General features: G+C 32.5%; 2 protein-coding genes across 3 annotated transcripts in view; one reads left to right on the top strand and one right to left on the bottom strand.

The window, feature by feature from the left end:
- LOC106710655 (protein sidekick) overlaps nt 1-14,190 on the bottom strand; it is a 40,136-nt gene extending 25,946 nt beyond the window's left edge. For both annotated transcript variants that reach the window (XM_045677833.1, XM_045677834.1), the window contains exon 1: nt 13,659-14,190. In XM_045677833.1, coding sequence (XP_045533789.1) covers nt 13,659-13,764 — 106 coding nt within the window. In that variant the 5' untranslated portion in view covers nt 13,765-14,190. The remainder of the gene's footprint in view (nt 1-13,658) is intronic.
- A 1,566-nt stretch (nt 14,191-15,756) lies between these two features.
- On the top strand, nt 15,757-17,619 carry LOC106710752 (40S ribosomal protein S15Aa). Its single transcript, XM_014502911.2, has 3 exons — nt 15,757-15,855; nt 16,057-16,354; nt 17,498-17,619. Exons 2-3 carry the CDS (start codon nt 16,059-16,061, stop codon nt 17,589-17,591), a joined length of 390 nt encoding a protein of 129 aa, XP_014358397.1. The 5' UTR covers nt 15,757-15,855; nt 16,057-16,058; the 3' UTR covers nt 17,592-17,619.

Genomic DNA, 17,619 nt, shown 5'->3' with positions numbered 1-17,619 from the left:
CTTTTTTTTAAAACATAAAGCTAGTGCACTGTTTACTTCACTATTAGTACAACAATGAAAAATAAATTGTTTAATCGCGTAAACCTATATGTGTCAAAGTAGCCGTACTAATATAACAATGTAATTCTAGTAACGATTAATGTTAGTACTGGCTATAAATGCAACAACGTTATAACAAAGAATTTTATTGGATATTCATTGTATAGTGTTTAATGTCTGATGTACATCAATTCGGTTGTAATAATGCGATGTTATGAATAAATTCTAAATAGGATTAGGGTAAATACGTTTTCTCGTTTAATGATAGCAGCTTCCCAGAGTTTTTTTGCTCCAGTCGCCTTTCCAAATTTATTTAATTTATACAATGTCCTGGTACGCAGATGCTTGTTGATAAATGTTTATTAATTTATGAGTTTCGTTTAAAATTTTCATTACACGATGCGTAAAACGTTTTATTGTCATTAAAGATTTAAAGTTAATATTTTTTAGATTTATTAGTAATTAAATGATATCACACAGCCAAGTCTTATGAAGTATAAATGCAGTTGTCTATCAGTCGTCCAAAAAATGTTTATCTTACTCACAAACCTTTAGAAGTTCTGTCCGTTATATCTTACTTCTTACTAATATCATAAATGCGAATGTTTAGATGGATGGATAGATGGATGTTTGTTTCAAGGTATCTCCGGAACGCCACAATGGATCTTGAAGAAATTCGGCACAGATGTAGAACATAGTCTGGAAGAACACAACTTATTTTTTTTTTAATTCCGCACAGATAGAGTCGCGGGCGACAATAAGTTCTAAATACAACTGATTTTCATTACTTATAAGTATAGGTAAATATGTAAATAAGCTACAATTTCCTTAGTATATTCTTTTACTATACATTATATACATTACAACGTCTTAAGATGTATAATAACATTGCAATGTTAAGATTATTTACTTCGTTGTTTAAGTTGATTTCAATTCTTCGAACTTCAAATATATTGGATATATGTATGTACATCAATATTAATAAACAAATTACACGTGTAAACGTTATAAGATTAAATATATCTAATATACTTTCGAATCAAAAATAATGATCTTCTATCACAATAATATAGTATGTCAATAATAGAAATCACCTATTACGTATCGTCCAATCAAGGCGTTAAATTACATACATTTGTTTCACAAGCTCGAGGGAGCACCGAACGATGTTACATTCGTCACCGCTTAGAAGGTATTTGATAATCAGTTGTAGTGGTTTTTAAACATGGATGCATAAAGTGGAGGCATCAATTTCTAGTTGCGTAGCATTTCCGTTACGTGAGTCACGTTGGAGGCACGTTCGGACAGCGCTAGACCACTAACATACTAAAACAGCCTCGGAAAGGTTATTTTTATTTTCCGAGAAGCGATCGCCTCGACTCGGCTTTGAATTACGATGAGAACTTGTTGCTTTAACATTTGCATAGCCACATACTTGTAATATTTAATTTTAAAAGTATTCAATTGAATTTGAATTGCAATATGAATAGGATTTTTTGATAAAATCAATAAAGTAATAAAATAACTTTAATTTATTGTTATAGAAATATTTTGAATTTCTTTAAAAACCAAAAATGTACTCTAAGTTATAAATTGTCGTAAACGTTGACCGTTAAATACAGTACTTACATGTAATGACTCATTCTCTGGGGAATCGATTGGCGATTTAAAATACATGCACGGAACCATGACAAAATGTGTCCCAGTCCGAAGGTAAAAATTACAAACTATTAATTAGGTAAGGCCAATGTAACATGAATATTGTTTTACATTATATTATCACCAACAATCGGATTATACATTTATATATATGCAAAAGTCCGGAAATATTATCCTAATAAACTACAAACAAAACAATCAAAAGTATGCGTAATGTTACATTATTATGTTATAATTTATTACATATTTGGTCTTTTGTTGAGTGTCCTCGTAGCGTTTCCGCCGTGGCCGCGCTTGCTCAACAGTTGGGCGCTGAGCGCTCGGCACTGGGCACACGTGTAACCCGACCCACACCGCACCCTCGTATCGCCCTTTCTGTCTTATTGGTTAGGGAAACCTTTTTTTCTTCGAAGGCATTATTTTCAATTTATAAGAAAGCCATACAAGTGAACATCGCGTGAGGGCAGTGATCAAAATTAAAGCAATTACTAAATGGTCAAGTGCTTTCGCAATTTGCTACATTTAAGTCCTCTCCTGCTTTACTGCCTACCATACCTACACTTAAATAATTTAAACTTTCGTGAGACATCATAATAAATTAATTAAGAAACGGCTTAACTCACGTTTGATCGTCCGGTGACGGCACCGACTTGTTTCGGACCCATCGGGGGTCCATCTTCAGGGCGAGTGTTTAATCCGAGGACTTCGCGGTCGCGTCGCGTCTCGCGCTCTCGTCAGTGCCGTCCGAAACTAGTCGGTGCCGTCACCGGACGATCAAACGTGAGTTAAGCCGTTTCTTAATTAATTTATACCTACACTTAAATGCTGTTGTTCCAAATACTGTTATCGCAGGCCATTTTGAACCTAGATGAGTATTCCAAAGTTGAGATAACAACACGCTTGACTTTATTTTTATTTCCAATGCAATTCGTCTAAAACGTTTGGAGACATTGGCTTCAGTGTTTGTGTTTCGATTAAACAAACAAACAATCTCAGCATCGTTCAAAAAGCGATGGAAGTACGGTTAATATAGCATAATGTTATTGCTTTCATGAAACGTTGGTGTGTTTGTACCGGACCGCTTTTGTTGGTTGCGCTCAAACCCCTCAATGAATGTTAATTGTTCAAATCTGATTTACAATGCGTTAATTGTGGGGTTCAGTGTCCGTTAATAGCAGCTGTACATATCGTTTAAGAGAAAATAGAAATTAAAGTGCGCTCACTTGACTTTCGCTTTGCTCTTAATAATAAAAATATTATGTCTGTTTACAGTTATGACGTAAAAGTTAGACGTAGTGTCTTGTTCTTTTAAAGTTTAAATGGTTTTTAATAACTGGCACTAGAAATTACAGGAAGAGTAACGGTGTCCTACGTACTTATAAATTGTTTCGGTGCTTTTATTACATCCATTTTCGTTTAATGTTTAAGGAACTTGTTTTAATAATAACAGGAACTATTCAAGCAGCATTTCAATCTCCGGCGCCACAGATAATTCGATTGAAGATTGCAATTTACCGTGATAACTACTGATCTAACACACACGCAAATGAAGTAGTTTTCCCATGCTGTTGATGATTCAAAAATACAATTATTATGTTTTTTTATCATGTTTATTTTCATGATATTCTCTAAAGTTATACAAACTAATAAATCAAGTAGCAATCACTGTATCTGTGGCCATCTAGTCATATTAAATGAAATAGGCACCCGATTACAACACCACATACATACCCTACCATTATGTATAAGGCGGTTTTAATATCATTATGCGACTTGGCGAGCAGTTTATTTTATATGATGATAAGTGATATAGATAATGAAATAACATTTTATTCATAAATTATAAAATTACTTTTAAGATTGCGGCACAGATCGTACCTACTCACTGAAATTTGCACTCTATGTAAAATAGAAGAAAGGGGAAAGAGGTGACGGAATTTCTTCCGTTCATCGTTAATTAAATAGAAACAAAAGTAAAAGCAGTTAAAATGTCATATATATTGTTTCCGACAGAACATTTTAAACATGAACTGCGAAGCCTGAAACAAAGTTCAATAACAACACACTAGAACCTACATATATGTTTATAACTAGGTTTCGTTAGTGAAAAGTAAATTCTACTGGTTTGATTCTGAACAAATCGGTAATTAAACGGCGGCGTAGCGAGGCGGTACGTCAATATTGAAACATAAATCGAGTTGGATCAAATATCTGATAAATAATAGACAATAAGCGAATAAAATAACACAATAAATTATATATTTTGATTGATTCTGTTATTATGCATTGTGTTAGAAATCCCTCCACATTAATATACCCAGTGAAAAAAGTTTAGGCATTAGAGGCTGAAGATATCATAATCGTAGAAGACCTCAGTTATTTGTTATTTGCATTAATATAGAGAAACGTTCTTATAAGTAAAAGTTCAAGTGCAGATTCAAAAAAGAAAAGTACACTATGTAATCTAATGAAATAAAACCCAAAGACAAAATGCAACCTTAATCTATACAAAATAAGGCTTGAATTTATCAAGATGTCAATACAGTTGGTTACAACTACCGGGAAGTTAGATCCTCACATACAATATTGAAACAATTATTTCCTTTTGTCATAAATCAACAGAACGGACGTGCTTATGTTAGTATTTACTAGTGCATCAATAAGTAAGTCCTATATAAGACACATTGTCGGCATTCTTATGTATTGAATAAGTGATAAGTGTTAAGTGGTCATTTGTTAATACAGTATGACCAATTTTTAACGCGTAAAAATTTTCGTGTAATTTTTTTAAAAAGCATGAATCAACTGTAATGTTATCAGCAATGTAACAATGCAAGCCCTACAATCCCTAAGCCGGTCGTCCAACGGCACTTGTACATAATGCAGGACCGCGCACCAACCGGTCTTTGGAATTCAAAAGCGAACAAAACGTTCCGCAGCTAAACTATCGATGCTCTAATCTAATTAATAGTTTTCGATAATTACGATATGGAAATAATAATACTTTTTTATCTTTTATACAAACAAAGCAAACAGTATGTTGGTTGTTTCATATTTTTAGAAATCTCAAACTATTTCTTATTAACTAGCTGTCTATCGCGACTCCGACCGCGAGGAATTAATAAGTAGCCTATGTGTTCTTCCAAACTATGTTATACATCTGTGCCAAATTTCATCAAGATCCGTGGAGCCGTTCCGGAGATACCTTCAAACAAATATCCATAGATTCATCTAAACATTCGCATTTATAATATTAGTAAAATTCTTACATCTTAATGAATTCAGATACTTGTGATGATGCTTATTAAAATATAAGTAAAGAAATATTGCCAAATACAATGGCAAAAAGATTGGTTTTAATTTTGAATTTGTTCGAGGTGCAAGAAAATGCACAAAACCCCAAACGGCAATAAAGTTTGCGTAAAACTGCTCGACCCCGGAAAGTCACCCAATTGATAACCCAAAAAAGGGCTTCAGGATAAGCCCACCGCCTATAAAAACTTTACTTGAATTACCAAGTCTACAGACAATTTTAAATAATAAATTTTAATTTTAAAATCTTAATTATAAGAAAATAACAAACATAAAGTTTTGCTGCGTTCATCCAACTAATTAGTTCTGGGTTGTTTATATTTAGTGATACTTTATGCCTTAAGTAAAAAATAAAACGAAAAACAAGGAATGTGACCATCTGCAAGACAGTGACAGATTGCAAACATGACGCACAAGAACAAGGATTCTTTGGTCGCTTCACACCATGCACTGAGGGTTTTTTTTTAACCAGACACGATAAAGTCTGTTAGTTCAAATACCAGACTGCATTTTTTTTAATTTTATAAATTAAGTTATTTAATCAAGATCCCAAGAACAGTCCCCGTTGTTCCCCCATTATGAGTTTTTAGCAAACCGCCAGGTTTGAAAGACAACAAAAGCTTCTGGAATAATATACAAATAGAATTATACTTGTACATTAAGTAATACGGATATTATATTATAAGAAAAACAACGAAGGCCAATTTAAGGGAAAAGAGAAATGCTTTTATAGTTTACGCGGGCAAAAGAAAATCCTTAAAAATAAATTGAACGGGCAAACGGGCGCTGGGAGAGAAATGTACTTGCTTGTACTGTTATTAGCTTCATTTTATTAAGAAAAGGCGAAACTGTTTAAGATAAAAGTAATTTCGGTAAAAAAAAAGACAAAATGCAAATTGAAAATATTATGATACGTATATACATTAAGTTGACTAAGCGAATGTAACTGAATTTGTCCAGTTCTACGCTGACGCTTGACGCTGCCTCACGTGTTAACATTTATGTGAAAAAAAATTATGTTATTTACTAAACCTTTATTGTCCAAAGTAATTTTTATGTGTTTCATCATCAATCTGCCTTTGTGTTTAATGAGGGACTGTTAAATATGTACCACTTTTCCTTGCATCTCTATCATCAGCCGTCATATCTGAATTGACTCCCTTCGTACACATATACCCTTTCATCCACACAATCCATCCATACTTCCTCGATCTTCCTCTAATCTTACATTTTATAATATCGCTTTATCTATATACAACAAACACAATTTTGTCGCCACCAATAAAAGGTACAACGAAATTAGGTTATTAAAACTTTAATGACGTTTAGATCCTTAACGGCTTCTCCTTTATTGCTCTTATAATTTCTCTTGTTTGTAGCTAACCAACTGTAACTCAAGTGACTGGGTTGTCAATGAACTTCTGTAGAATGTTTGCAAGAAGTGCATTCTTTATGAAGTGTTGCAATTGCTTTACTAAACTTGCCAGTTTAAATGCAAACATAAGACACGTTGTTTTTGTAATTTTATCTATTTATATCAATTAAATGTTACTTACCAGTCAATACACATATGTTCACGTAAGCATGTTTCTAAGAGAACGGTTAGGTGGGTCATTTAGCTTTATAGACCAGGGTCAGGTAATGCTTATTCAATCTTTAGCGAAATAGAGCAAATTTAGCACAATTTAATTGAAAAATATTAAAATTTCTTTCTGTAATTAAATTAAGATAAGCGATAGGACACTTTTGGGTGTAACATAAAAAGGCTGTTAGGACCCAATGGGCGATCCTTTGTTTAGCCGCGAGCCACGGCCGAACGGCAGCACGAACACAAGTAAAAATAGAAATTAATCGATCCTTCCATTCGTGTCACTTGCTCGCAAACTCATCAGGAGTTGTTCAACGGGAACTTTAGTTTTTTCCATACCACTAAGATGGTCATAGTCCCGTTTTAAACGACTCCCGTTGTCGTGTACGGCGTCTTGTCCTACCATAATTAATTGCAAACTTCGCAATGTAACTTAGTGATATGAGTGTACACTTAACAATTTTAATTATGCCTGGTCAGATTACAAAACTGTTCGCCAGTTCTGGAACTTCAAATTCGAACGGTGACATGGATTTAATTTGTAAAAATATAGTTTTTAAAGTACATAAACAAGATACGTTTATTGATAAAATAAATTGCAGCTTTGACAGTGTGTTAAAATAAAGTTATAAAAATAAACTGAAAGTTATAACTAACATTTTTAGTTCATGTTGTTCTCGATATTGCAGTGTAAACTTCATGAAATTTATTTGATTTATTTACAATATCAGTACAGCGAAATGGTTAAAGTTTAAATCTTTTAAGAATTCTTTAAGTTTTTTCTTCATAATTATGTATATACAATTTTGTAACTTAACAAAACAGGTGTATGAATATTACATATAAAGTGATTTAAGAATCAACTTTTAGCATTGAAACTAAAAGAGCAATAAGAGCTCTGTATAGCGCCATTCTGAACGTATTGCCCAATATTTATTTGCTATAAAATTTTGAAAATCGTACGCACGTGCCAACATACTCGAGTTACGTCGTAATAATTTTTTATGACAAAATTCAACTGCTTAACGAACTCCTTTCCTTCGTTGATGAAAGGTAACGCATATGCAATTGCGGATGTCTATGGGCGACGGTCGCTTCGCTATTTCGTCGAATTCAGGTGGCCGCTCGCTCGTTTGCCAACTTATGATGTAAAAAAAAATGTGAATTAATTTATATATATAATATATAATAAGTACTTAAAAATATTTGGGCTATATTTTCCTAGTTATAAGCATTGATGTAACATACACATTGTGAAATTAAATTCATTGCGTCTTCAGGGATGTACTTAAATTAGCAGCGAAATCTTCTGAGCTCGGATTGGTTTTTAAAACATCTAAACCGCAATGGACTCATCCTGTCACGTAGATTGGCTCTTGTGAAATTTGGATTTGGGCCATTTAACTTTTATTACCTCACGGTGGTCATAAGAGCTTTGGGTGTGGTTTGGTTTATGTGCTTAACTATTCCTGGACACGACAATGTTTTTAAATACATTTTGAAGTACAACGCAATCAAAGTAAACTCAAAAAAAATTACACAAAGAGTAAAGAAAACAGAAAGTAAAAAACTAAATAGCATAGTTAAGGAAACACAAAGCTGCAATACAAGTCTGATAAAAGTTACGTTACGCTCCCATTGCTGAATTTCATTGATATTGTATGGAAATACTCACGAACAATAACGAATTGGTCTGTTCTGGCTTCGATATTATCTAAATCCAGCCATGCACCGTGCCAAGACGTTATCGTGCTTTACAAACGGATGTACGGATATTTTTAAGTAAAATGATTATCAATAAACGTAGTCTGCTCTTTTGTTTTTTATTTATACCAGTCATAGTAAAATCTTGACCTATTTATATCTTACTATATTTGTATAAGAGATCGACGCATTTAACCTCTAATCCTTATCTGTATACAATTAATTGGACTTATGTTGCCGTATAATTGCAGGAAAAGTAAAGCGAAAAAAAATTATATTGCAGCAGAAAATAGGTCGAAAATTCGTTCGAAAAGTGTTTGTTATATATAGCACACATTGATATTGTTACAGTTCATTAATCAAAATGTTCATTTAATATAACCAAAGTAAATGAAGTCACGCCTTAACCATAGTTTAAAGTTAAAAGTTAGTAATTAAATTAAGCGAGTTAAAGAAGTTTTACTGTTACATGAGTAATATAATGACTTCATAAAGAATCATATCGGCTTCTATCGGAAAAAAAATTAACAATTGCTCAATTGTAAGTATAGCCGTAGATATACATCAAACAGCCTAATCGTGGTAAGAATCCCGTTTCTTACGAACATTATATTAGCCGTAGATATGTTTGTTGTTTTAAAGGTGTTCTGTCCGCATCCATTGACAACAAAGTTATCAATGTTTGGCTTCAAATATCAATGGTATTATCTCGTATTATCTTACGTATTTTTCTATGATACTACCAGGATATTCTACACTCGTAATGCACCAAGTTAACCATGTGTATTAATGTAACTCTTCACTTCATGAAATATAATAGCAAAGTAAACGACACGTGACCTGGGTAAGTCATTAATTAATGAACTGGGACAGTTTGTTTTTCTGCTTATGATAGAAAATATTTAATTCGTATTATTATAGCCAGACAAAGAATATCGTATTCATAAATGACTACTTTAAGTGAAGTAGTAGTATTTAGATTATTTTTAAAAATATCAAATATTTTATAATAAATGGATTAATCAAAAAACTAATTAAAAAAACTGCTTAACCTAATTCATATATTCCTGTTTATAGAACACAAGAACACTTCGAGGTTTTCTTCGATTGATTTGTTTTAAATAATATAGAAGGGTTCGTCCGCTTGTAGCGAACAGGACTCTAGATTATTTCCGAAACGTCGTGTCGACTTCCGAAAGCAGTCGCCGGGGAAATGTAACGATACCGGCGAACTATAGTTCTTGTCCAAATTGTTGTTTATTTCATTGGGCCTGTACTTATCGCTATTATTAAAGTAAATTGACTTCGACATAATATTAATTCTATGGGATTTTCTTAACTATCATCATCATCAACTCATATGTCCCCAACGAAAGGCTCGGAGCCGACTCAAGATAAAGATTACCAGGTAGTAGTCAACCACGCTGGCCTGGTGTGGGTTGGAAACGATTATGCTGTCTACGAAATCCGGAACGCATTATTAATACAGGGGAGTTTAGCAAAACAGTATATGCGTGTATTACCCGTACCCTCGTATTGTTGGAGATATAAAAACGCAACAGTAAAAAGCGTCCTCGGCAATAATTTCACGGCTTCGACGTTTTCCGGTGTCAACCGCTCATTACATAAAACGGATATCCTACATCACACCCCAGATATTTCTCATCCTGAATGTGTATCGAAATACTTTTGAACAAACGCAGAAGATAACATTATATAAATGTTATATTAGAGAGAAAATATCTATCGCAATTTCCCTTCAATTATCTTAACAAAAGTAGCAAATTAATCCATAAAGTAAAATGATACTTTTATTGCCAAATTACAGTAATTTACAGAAAAAATATTTCAATCATGCTATAATAATAATGTTTAGAAAAATAAAAAATAAAAAATAACTTTATTGTTTTCCCTATGGGTAAAGGACTGGTGTCCAAACTAGGGTGATACCCTGTGTGATGGATCACCAGGCGCCCGCCCGACCCACAGACCACAAAATATACAATTGAAATTAAACATACTACAATCAAATTTTACAAAGTGGTTATGATTTTAATTAGTTATGATAACAATGTTTATATGAAAAATGACTTCTTGTTTCAATCAGAAACTAATAGTAATGTTTTTTAAACCCTCAAGATACTTTGACATAAATTATATTAAAAACAAATAAATACATTGTAGTACAATGTGTATCTAAACGCCTTAAAGGCCGCCTGTTGCGTAAGCACATTTGACATAGTTTAAAGTATCAACTGTGAAAGCAGTGAGATACGGTTTACTGATTCCTAATTACTACTCACGGTCGTACACAGTTTAACATTTAACGTTTTAACAACTAAACGAATCGAAAGTAGACCGAATATTTGTCAATTTATCCGTACCGAGTTTACTTTTGTTTACCACAATTGACGATAACTTTATAATAAGCTCCGTTAAAGTTTATAATAATCTTATTATCTCTTTTCATTGTGCAAATTGTTGTTTATGTCTAACAAAATTATTAAATTTCCGTTACTTTTAATAAGATTTTTTACGATCATTACTAATTTCCACGAATACTTGTTTATTTAATTAGAACGAGGAAGAGGGGGTCAGGGTTTATCGACGCAGTCGTTTCATGAGAAATTATTAAGATCTCGGATAACGAGAAAGTTAAAAACAAAATACTAATTATCGTATTTAAGGTATGTAGAAACTTAAAGATTGTACTGAATCTGATATTTTGTTGAGACGCGTCATAGGGTGTATTTACCCGGGCCGCAACGTGCTTCAATATTAATAACTCTATACAGGGCTACAGCAGCCGCTTCAAGCTGGCTGCTTGCGGAGTCACAGTGCAGCCTTTATGACGATGTTTACCGCCGCTGTAGTTACCTTGTACTCGTACACTCCTTTTGCGCCTTAAGAAAGAACTTTCATACAAACTTCTTAAATTATGCTCAGACTTATTACTCGTTTTACTCGATAATTTTCCACGGGATGCAAACATGTATGTTTGATTTATAGCTTAGACACATTGTTAATTTTTTTTTAAACAATGTGACTTCACTCTATATAAGATCAAAAGGGATTTCAATTTAGACTTCATATCTTTATGAATATTAGGCATAAGAATATGTATAATTGTTATCCAGTGTATTCATATAAAATTTGTAATACACGAGGACCTGTCGGTATAGAAGCGTTAGTCCGCTACAGGATGTATTCGAAATGTGCCTCGAGTGGTTCTCGTGCGTGCTCGTGAATGCATTTCTGTGAGGCCGCTTGTACGCCCGTCCTCGTCCTCGAACACTGAAAGAGTTATTCAGTCATAAAGTCGTCTCATATTTTACCCGACCCGTGTACAGCGGACTTGCGAATAAATTATGTGTCCACAATCGACGTTTTTACTGCATATTTATAACCTTTTTTTTATATTTTTACGTGGATAATTAAGAATCAAAACGTTAAAAATTATAATTCAGTGAATTATGATCGGTGCATAGTTGTAAAATATAAAATAATCATTGATTATATTTCTTTCCCTGTTTGCAAAGATTAGAATCACATTTTGAATAATAGCATTCATTACAAATTATTTATAATACTTCAATAAAATTAATGAATATGACATACAGGGTAAAAATATCGTTGGCTGGGACCGCAGCTTAAATACACTGTATGAGAAGTCACCGACATGCACAGGTTAATAAAATTAAAACAAAGAAGTTTTATATTACGTTAGCCGCTACTGTAAATATCGTATTGAGATCCGCTACGCTTGGCTAAAGTTCCCATCGTTGTAAATAAACAAGAACAAAATGCATTTAAGAGTCCGATTCTGTTATAATGTCAGTTCGCGTTCCGTTCCTTGCCACTTAATGGGTTTATGTTAAAAGTTTTACAGTTAAAGCTAAAAGTTTATAAATATATTATCGATTCTTTATCGATTTACAAACCAATAAATTTTAATTTTCAATACCATTAGTGAATTAATATTTTTTTCTAGTATAACATTGTTTTATGTAACTGATGTTGCGTATAGAGTCGAATATCCTTTGCAAATTAGAAACGTCTGTATGCATAAGCAAGCAAACTGAGACGTTAATTGGTAATTGAATATTTTAGATCCACTCTAAGTTAGCTAACTTCGTTATGGTGCTAGATTGTCTGTTCTTGTGTTTCTATAAACTGTGGAAATCACGCGAATTTCATTTGTATTTTTATGAGTTTCGTGATCGCGATATACGTTTTTATGCCCGTTATTTTTTTTTAATTAATTACAATATTGATACTGCCTATTTCAAACATTATAACGAATTTAAACTGTGTATTTGAGGGGATGAATTTAATGTTTGCTAAAATTGTAAGATTTGGAATCAAGCGTCAAATCGTAAGGCCCGAGACTCGGCGGTTTAACTAACGGCTTTCATTTTATGCGATTTATAAAACAAGGGCTCCAAATGTTTTTTTTTAAATTGCTTGTCCGTTATCTTATATGTTTGTATAAAATGACTGTGAAATAAATAAATATATAATTACTATTTTTATTTGATAAAAATATATTGTTTGCATATAGGTCGTACATTTATACTGGTGGTTTCCAGTGCCAAAACACTTGAAACATTCAAAGATTGTTATTTCAGTTTTTTCCAAAGAACATATGATGAAGAAAATATATATTTTGTAAGAGTTTCTGCAGGGGAAAGACACAGATATTAACCTTTTTTTTCCTAACTGCAAACTATCCGGAACAATGCTCCATTTTTGTTTGTTACATATCATGATAAAAGCATGTTTTTGAGCAGTAAGTAATTGAATAAAATATATTATAATTAAGTATGAGATTATCAGATCCCTGAAAGTTAACTTTAAATAACTCTAAAACAATCAGAGGAGAGATATAATACCTCACTTTATCTTTAATTACTTTACTTTAATTTTCCATTTTTATTATAATAGTCAAATAATACAACTAAAAATTAAGATTATTTTTGTTAGTTATAAATTTTCTTTTTACCACTCATATTTAAATAAAGATATTTAAATTACAAAGTTTGTAGCAAGAATGATCACTCGCTTGATAGAACAAATCAGTTTGTAGGTACAATAAAATACATTCAATAAATCATCTATAATATTCTATTATTAAACTTTCTGTAAACTATAAAATAAAAAGAAATCATTTGAAAAATTAAGTTCCCTTAATTGTTTTATTTGAAAGTGCCATAATGGTGATAATTTTTAACAACAGACTGTTTCAAAAATTCTTGAATATACAATATTTATACAAAATTAATTTTATTTCTTTGCCAATTTTATTACAAATTACAGTGAATGTAAAACTATTTACAATAGATTATTTTACACTTACCTGAAGTTTCTGAGGCAGTTACAATTTGAATGAATAAATATGTTGTTAACAGGAGCCCAAGAAATTTCCTCGAATACATGTTTAGTAATCGTTCTAATTCTTCCATAACCCGAAATAAAGTTGCTCACCACTTAGAATTGCACATTGCTTATTGTTTCTAAACTTGTTTCATGACAAAAATATATATTAGTTAAATAGATACTTAAACAAAGCTGCATTTTTGAACTGGTTGCTAGGATCTTAACTCTCACAACATAACACCTGTGGGATTTGCGCGATTCTAAACGGAATGAAGGTACGAAAGTTCACTCAACTTTAAGGGCCCTATAAAGTAGTTTTAAAAAGTACATGTTCATAACTTAACGTCAACTTAATCACAATTAAACTCATGGTTATAAAAGAAAATATAAACATTACTTCTCTTTATAATTTTGACAACATTTAAAAACTTTGAAAGTTTATCAAACTTTATTTCACAATCACTTAGTATTCACTCGTCAGACTTGAGCGGGACGCGTGCGTACGTACGAACTTGTCGGGTATAATCGCATTTAGTGTGACCAGAATTTACCTTGAACATTCTACTAAATCGAATTCGTCACGTCCTAAAATCACGCTGATAAGAAATATCTTAATCTGGAGAACAATCATAAAAGATGTAATTTTTTATGTACTAAAAACGAAAACTTCATTAAAAAAATTGTTAAAATTTCCATATAAAAGATTCAACACCACAATTACCAAAGGAAGTTTGACAACGACTAATCTTTTTTTTTTGTGAGGTGTTAGAAGATTCTGCGACTATCTGTTTTCCTTTCAAAACAAATAATTTTGATCTAATTCTGCTAAAGTGGTAGAATTCTGCAAATTCTGGCTACATTGGGTTTGTAGCCGAAGAAGAAACTTAAATATTAATACGTAACAATTGTTTATTCATTTTTGTTTAATTTCTTTTGGATTCCAAATTCGCTTGGAAATTAGGTAGGTAGGTTTAAATTGAAACAAACTGTTATAAGATTCATTTCAAAACTTGTAATTTTAAGTTTTAAGAAAGTTGACATTAATAACATTTTTTATATTGGTAAAACTGAAATAATAAAAAATTGTATCACAGATTATAGAGCATGTCTTTGAGTAATAGAAATTGACAAGGCAAAAAGCAGTTGTAGAACTAAATAAATTCTGACACAATGTCAATTCATTGCCATCAGCGATCGGTATCTGTATACGAAAAATTGTAAGAGTTTAACAGTGGTAGATTCTGCAACAGCAATATTTAATGGGTGCAGGAATGGGCAGATCGACCGGTGAAATACCACAACCACAAAGAAGACAGGTGTGAAGTGAAAGCAATGCAAGCAATGATGAGTGTGATGTCAGAGGCCTAATTTTAGTTCTCTTTCACTTATTATTAGGAACAGATTGGAAAGGGTAGTGGTTTTTGCGGAAGAGGGTGCGCATAGGAAAGGGAAATTTACCCTTTCTGTGCGTCCCTTTCTCGTTGACTCTCTCCTTGGTAGGCAACGCATTTTTATTTGCGGATGTCTATGGGTATAGATCGCCTCGCTATTTCGGCGCATTCGGGTGACCGTTTGCTCTTTTACCACCTTTTCATAAAAAAAACAATGTTACATATATTTTGTTGTCTATTTGACGGTCTGATTGTGTGTGTAATAATCTCTTTAATAATAATAATTGTTTTCGTCGCGATTGTAAAGAACTACAAAGATGTTACAATTTTCAAAGATTACATGCTTGGAAATCTATGAATAGATGTACTAACCCAACAAAGAGACAAGTAAGGCAGCATAGAAATTAAAACCGACGAGTATATCTGACCCGGTGGGCATAAGTCATGCTCAATTATGATAGCTCACTAGCGCTTGCTGTCAATGGAAAAATAGAAGCAGCGCCCCTATTATCGGGCTAGATATCTTTGTTTGATTATAACTATTATTTGTTTTTATTTGACATAAGGGAATGCGACTCTTGGCAGGTCCTGATATTTAAAGTCAATGGAGCATATAAAATACCACAGACAACAGACCCAACAGAGTACACCGCATAGAGTAAAACCTGAATTCGTGGCTATGGCCTTAGAATTTTACCGTTTGCAACACCGTCGTCACAGAAATCTTTCTATTTCTTTTCGGCTAACCTGTCATTACTGAACGTTGAGGCGGGTTTTTAATCCTAGGTAATCATTAAATTTACCGAATTCATGGACGTAAATTGAACTAAATCTATTGCAATATTTATAGAGTACCCTGTTTATAATGTTATTTTAGTGATTTACATCAAAAGTATCTTGTTAACCTATATTGTTTAGATATGTTTTGACGTTTCTTCTCCCGTGAGCTGGTGAAGTGTTTCTACTGTAATTGTTTCTAAATTTCAGCCATGGTGCGTATGAATGTATTGAGTGATGCCTTGAAATCAATTCACAATGCCGAGAGGAGAGGCAAACGGCAAGTGCTCATTCGGCCCTGCTCCAAAGTTATTGTGAAGTTCCTCACTGTGATGATGAAGCACGGGTATATCGGTGAATTTGAAATTGTCGATGATCACAGGGCTGGAAAAATAGTAGTCAACCTCACCGGCAGACTAAACAAATGTGGAGTAATATCTCCTCGTTTTGATGTACCTATCAACGATATAGAAAGGTGGACTAACCTCCTTCCATCCCGGCAGTTCGGGTAAGTTTCCGAGTAATCTTAGTGTAAATGTAGATTAAACCAGTGTTTATAGTCTTCCATATCCCTTCAAAACTTTCTTGATTAAATTACTTATGTGTAACATAATTATGTAGCCTCAATAGTGGCAGTGATTAACCATGTTTTAGAATTTTTTAAAGAAAAATGTAAATAATGTGACAGTAAATATGTAAGTTACTTTGTCATTAGTAACTTGTCTGTGTGAATTATTATTTAGTATGTTATTTAAAGTGTTTTATGATGTCTAACATTGTGAGTGATTATAAATCTGAAAATTTTAGATGAAACATGTTACCTTGCCAACTTGTATTGTGTATACGATTTACTCATAAAAATTTTAGTTTAATGCGAAATGTATACACACAGTAAAACTGCAAAGAACCGGATTTTTTTTGTACATAATTTTATGTGAAAAAAATTGATACCTACCTTTTTTAATGTTAAAAAATAAGATACAAAAATTCCAGTTGAGATATTTGCATTCCTTTATAGACGTATACATACTAAAGCAGTAGTAAACAATCAAATATTTTGTTGATTTATTTCTTGATATACAGCATTGACTGGCACTTTTGTCCATTAAATGTGAGATAGCCTGTGGTTACTAATTAATCCCAGTTCCACTCATGCTTAGGAAGGGACTTAATAGGCTCAAGATTACTTGTTACACATGAATATTTTGATTTGAATAGACAGATCAAAATTTGGTTAGTTTTGTGGGCATTTTTTATGCCAGCACAATAACCGCGGATCACCAATAGTTCTTGTTGGTTGTCATTTGAAGTATTGTGCCATAGTAAATGTTATTACACAAATTGATGCTGTCTTTCATAGGAAGCATTGTCTGTGTAGTTTCATACAATTATAGTCTACATTATTTTAGCAATAGACAGTCTGATTAGAAAGAATTACAATTTACATTGTTCAAAAAGTTTCATGTTCTCTTTAAATTATAATTTAGATGATTTTCTTAATTTCCCTTTACTTTACAAAAAAAAAAACATTAATTTTATCAATCATTCAAGTGGTGTACAACTGGATTATATTGATTATTTAAATATTCTATTATAGTAAGATGTGATCAATTATGGCTTGTAATCTAATTTTGTTTTTGTTTAATTTCAGATACCTCGTTCTTACCACTAGTGGTGGCATAATGGACCATGAAGAAGCCAGAAGGAAACATCTTGGAGGAAAGATCCTAGGCTTCTTTTTCTAAGGTTAATGCAATAAATTTGAAAAAATAA

This window comes from Papilio machaon, chromosome 4 (assembly GCF_912999745.1).
Source record: "Papilio machaon chromosome 4, ilPapMach1.1, whole genome shotgun sequence".
Taxonomy (NCBI): domain Eukaryota; kingdom Metazoa; phylum Arthropoda; class Insecta; order Lepidoptera; family Papilionidae; genus Papilio; species Papilio machaon.
This window is presented reverse-complemented; position numbering and strand designations above follow the sequence as displayed.

Excerpts from the sequence above, each read along its gene's own strand:
- LOC106710752 (XM_014502911.2), top strand. The coding sequence starts at position 16,059 with ATGGTGCGTATGAATGTATTGAGTGATGCCTTGAAATCAATTCACAAT. Across the intron at positions 16,355-17,497 it reads CTTCCATCCCGGCAGTTCGG|ATACCTCGTTCTTACCACTA; the intron begins GTAAGTTTCCGA and ends GTTTAATTTCAG.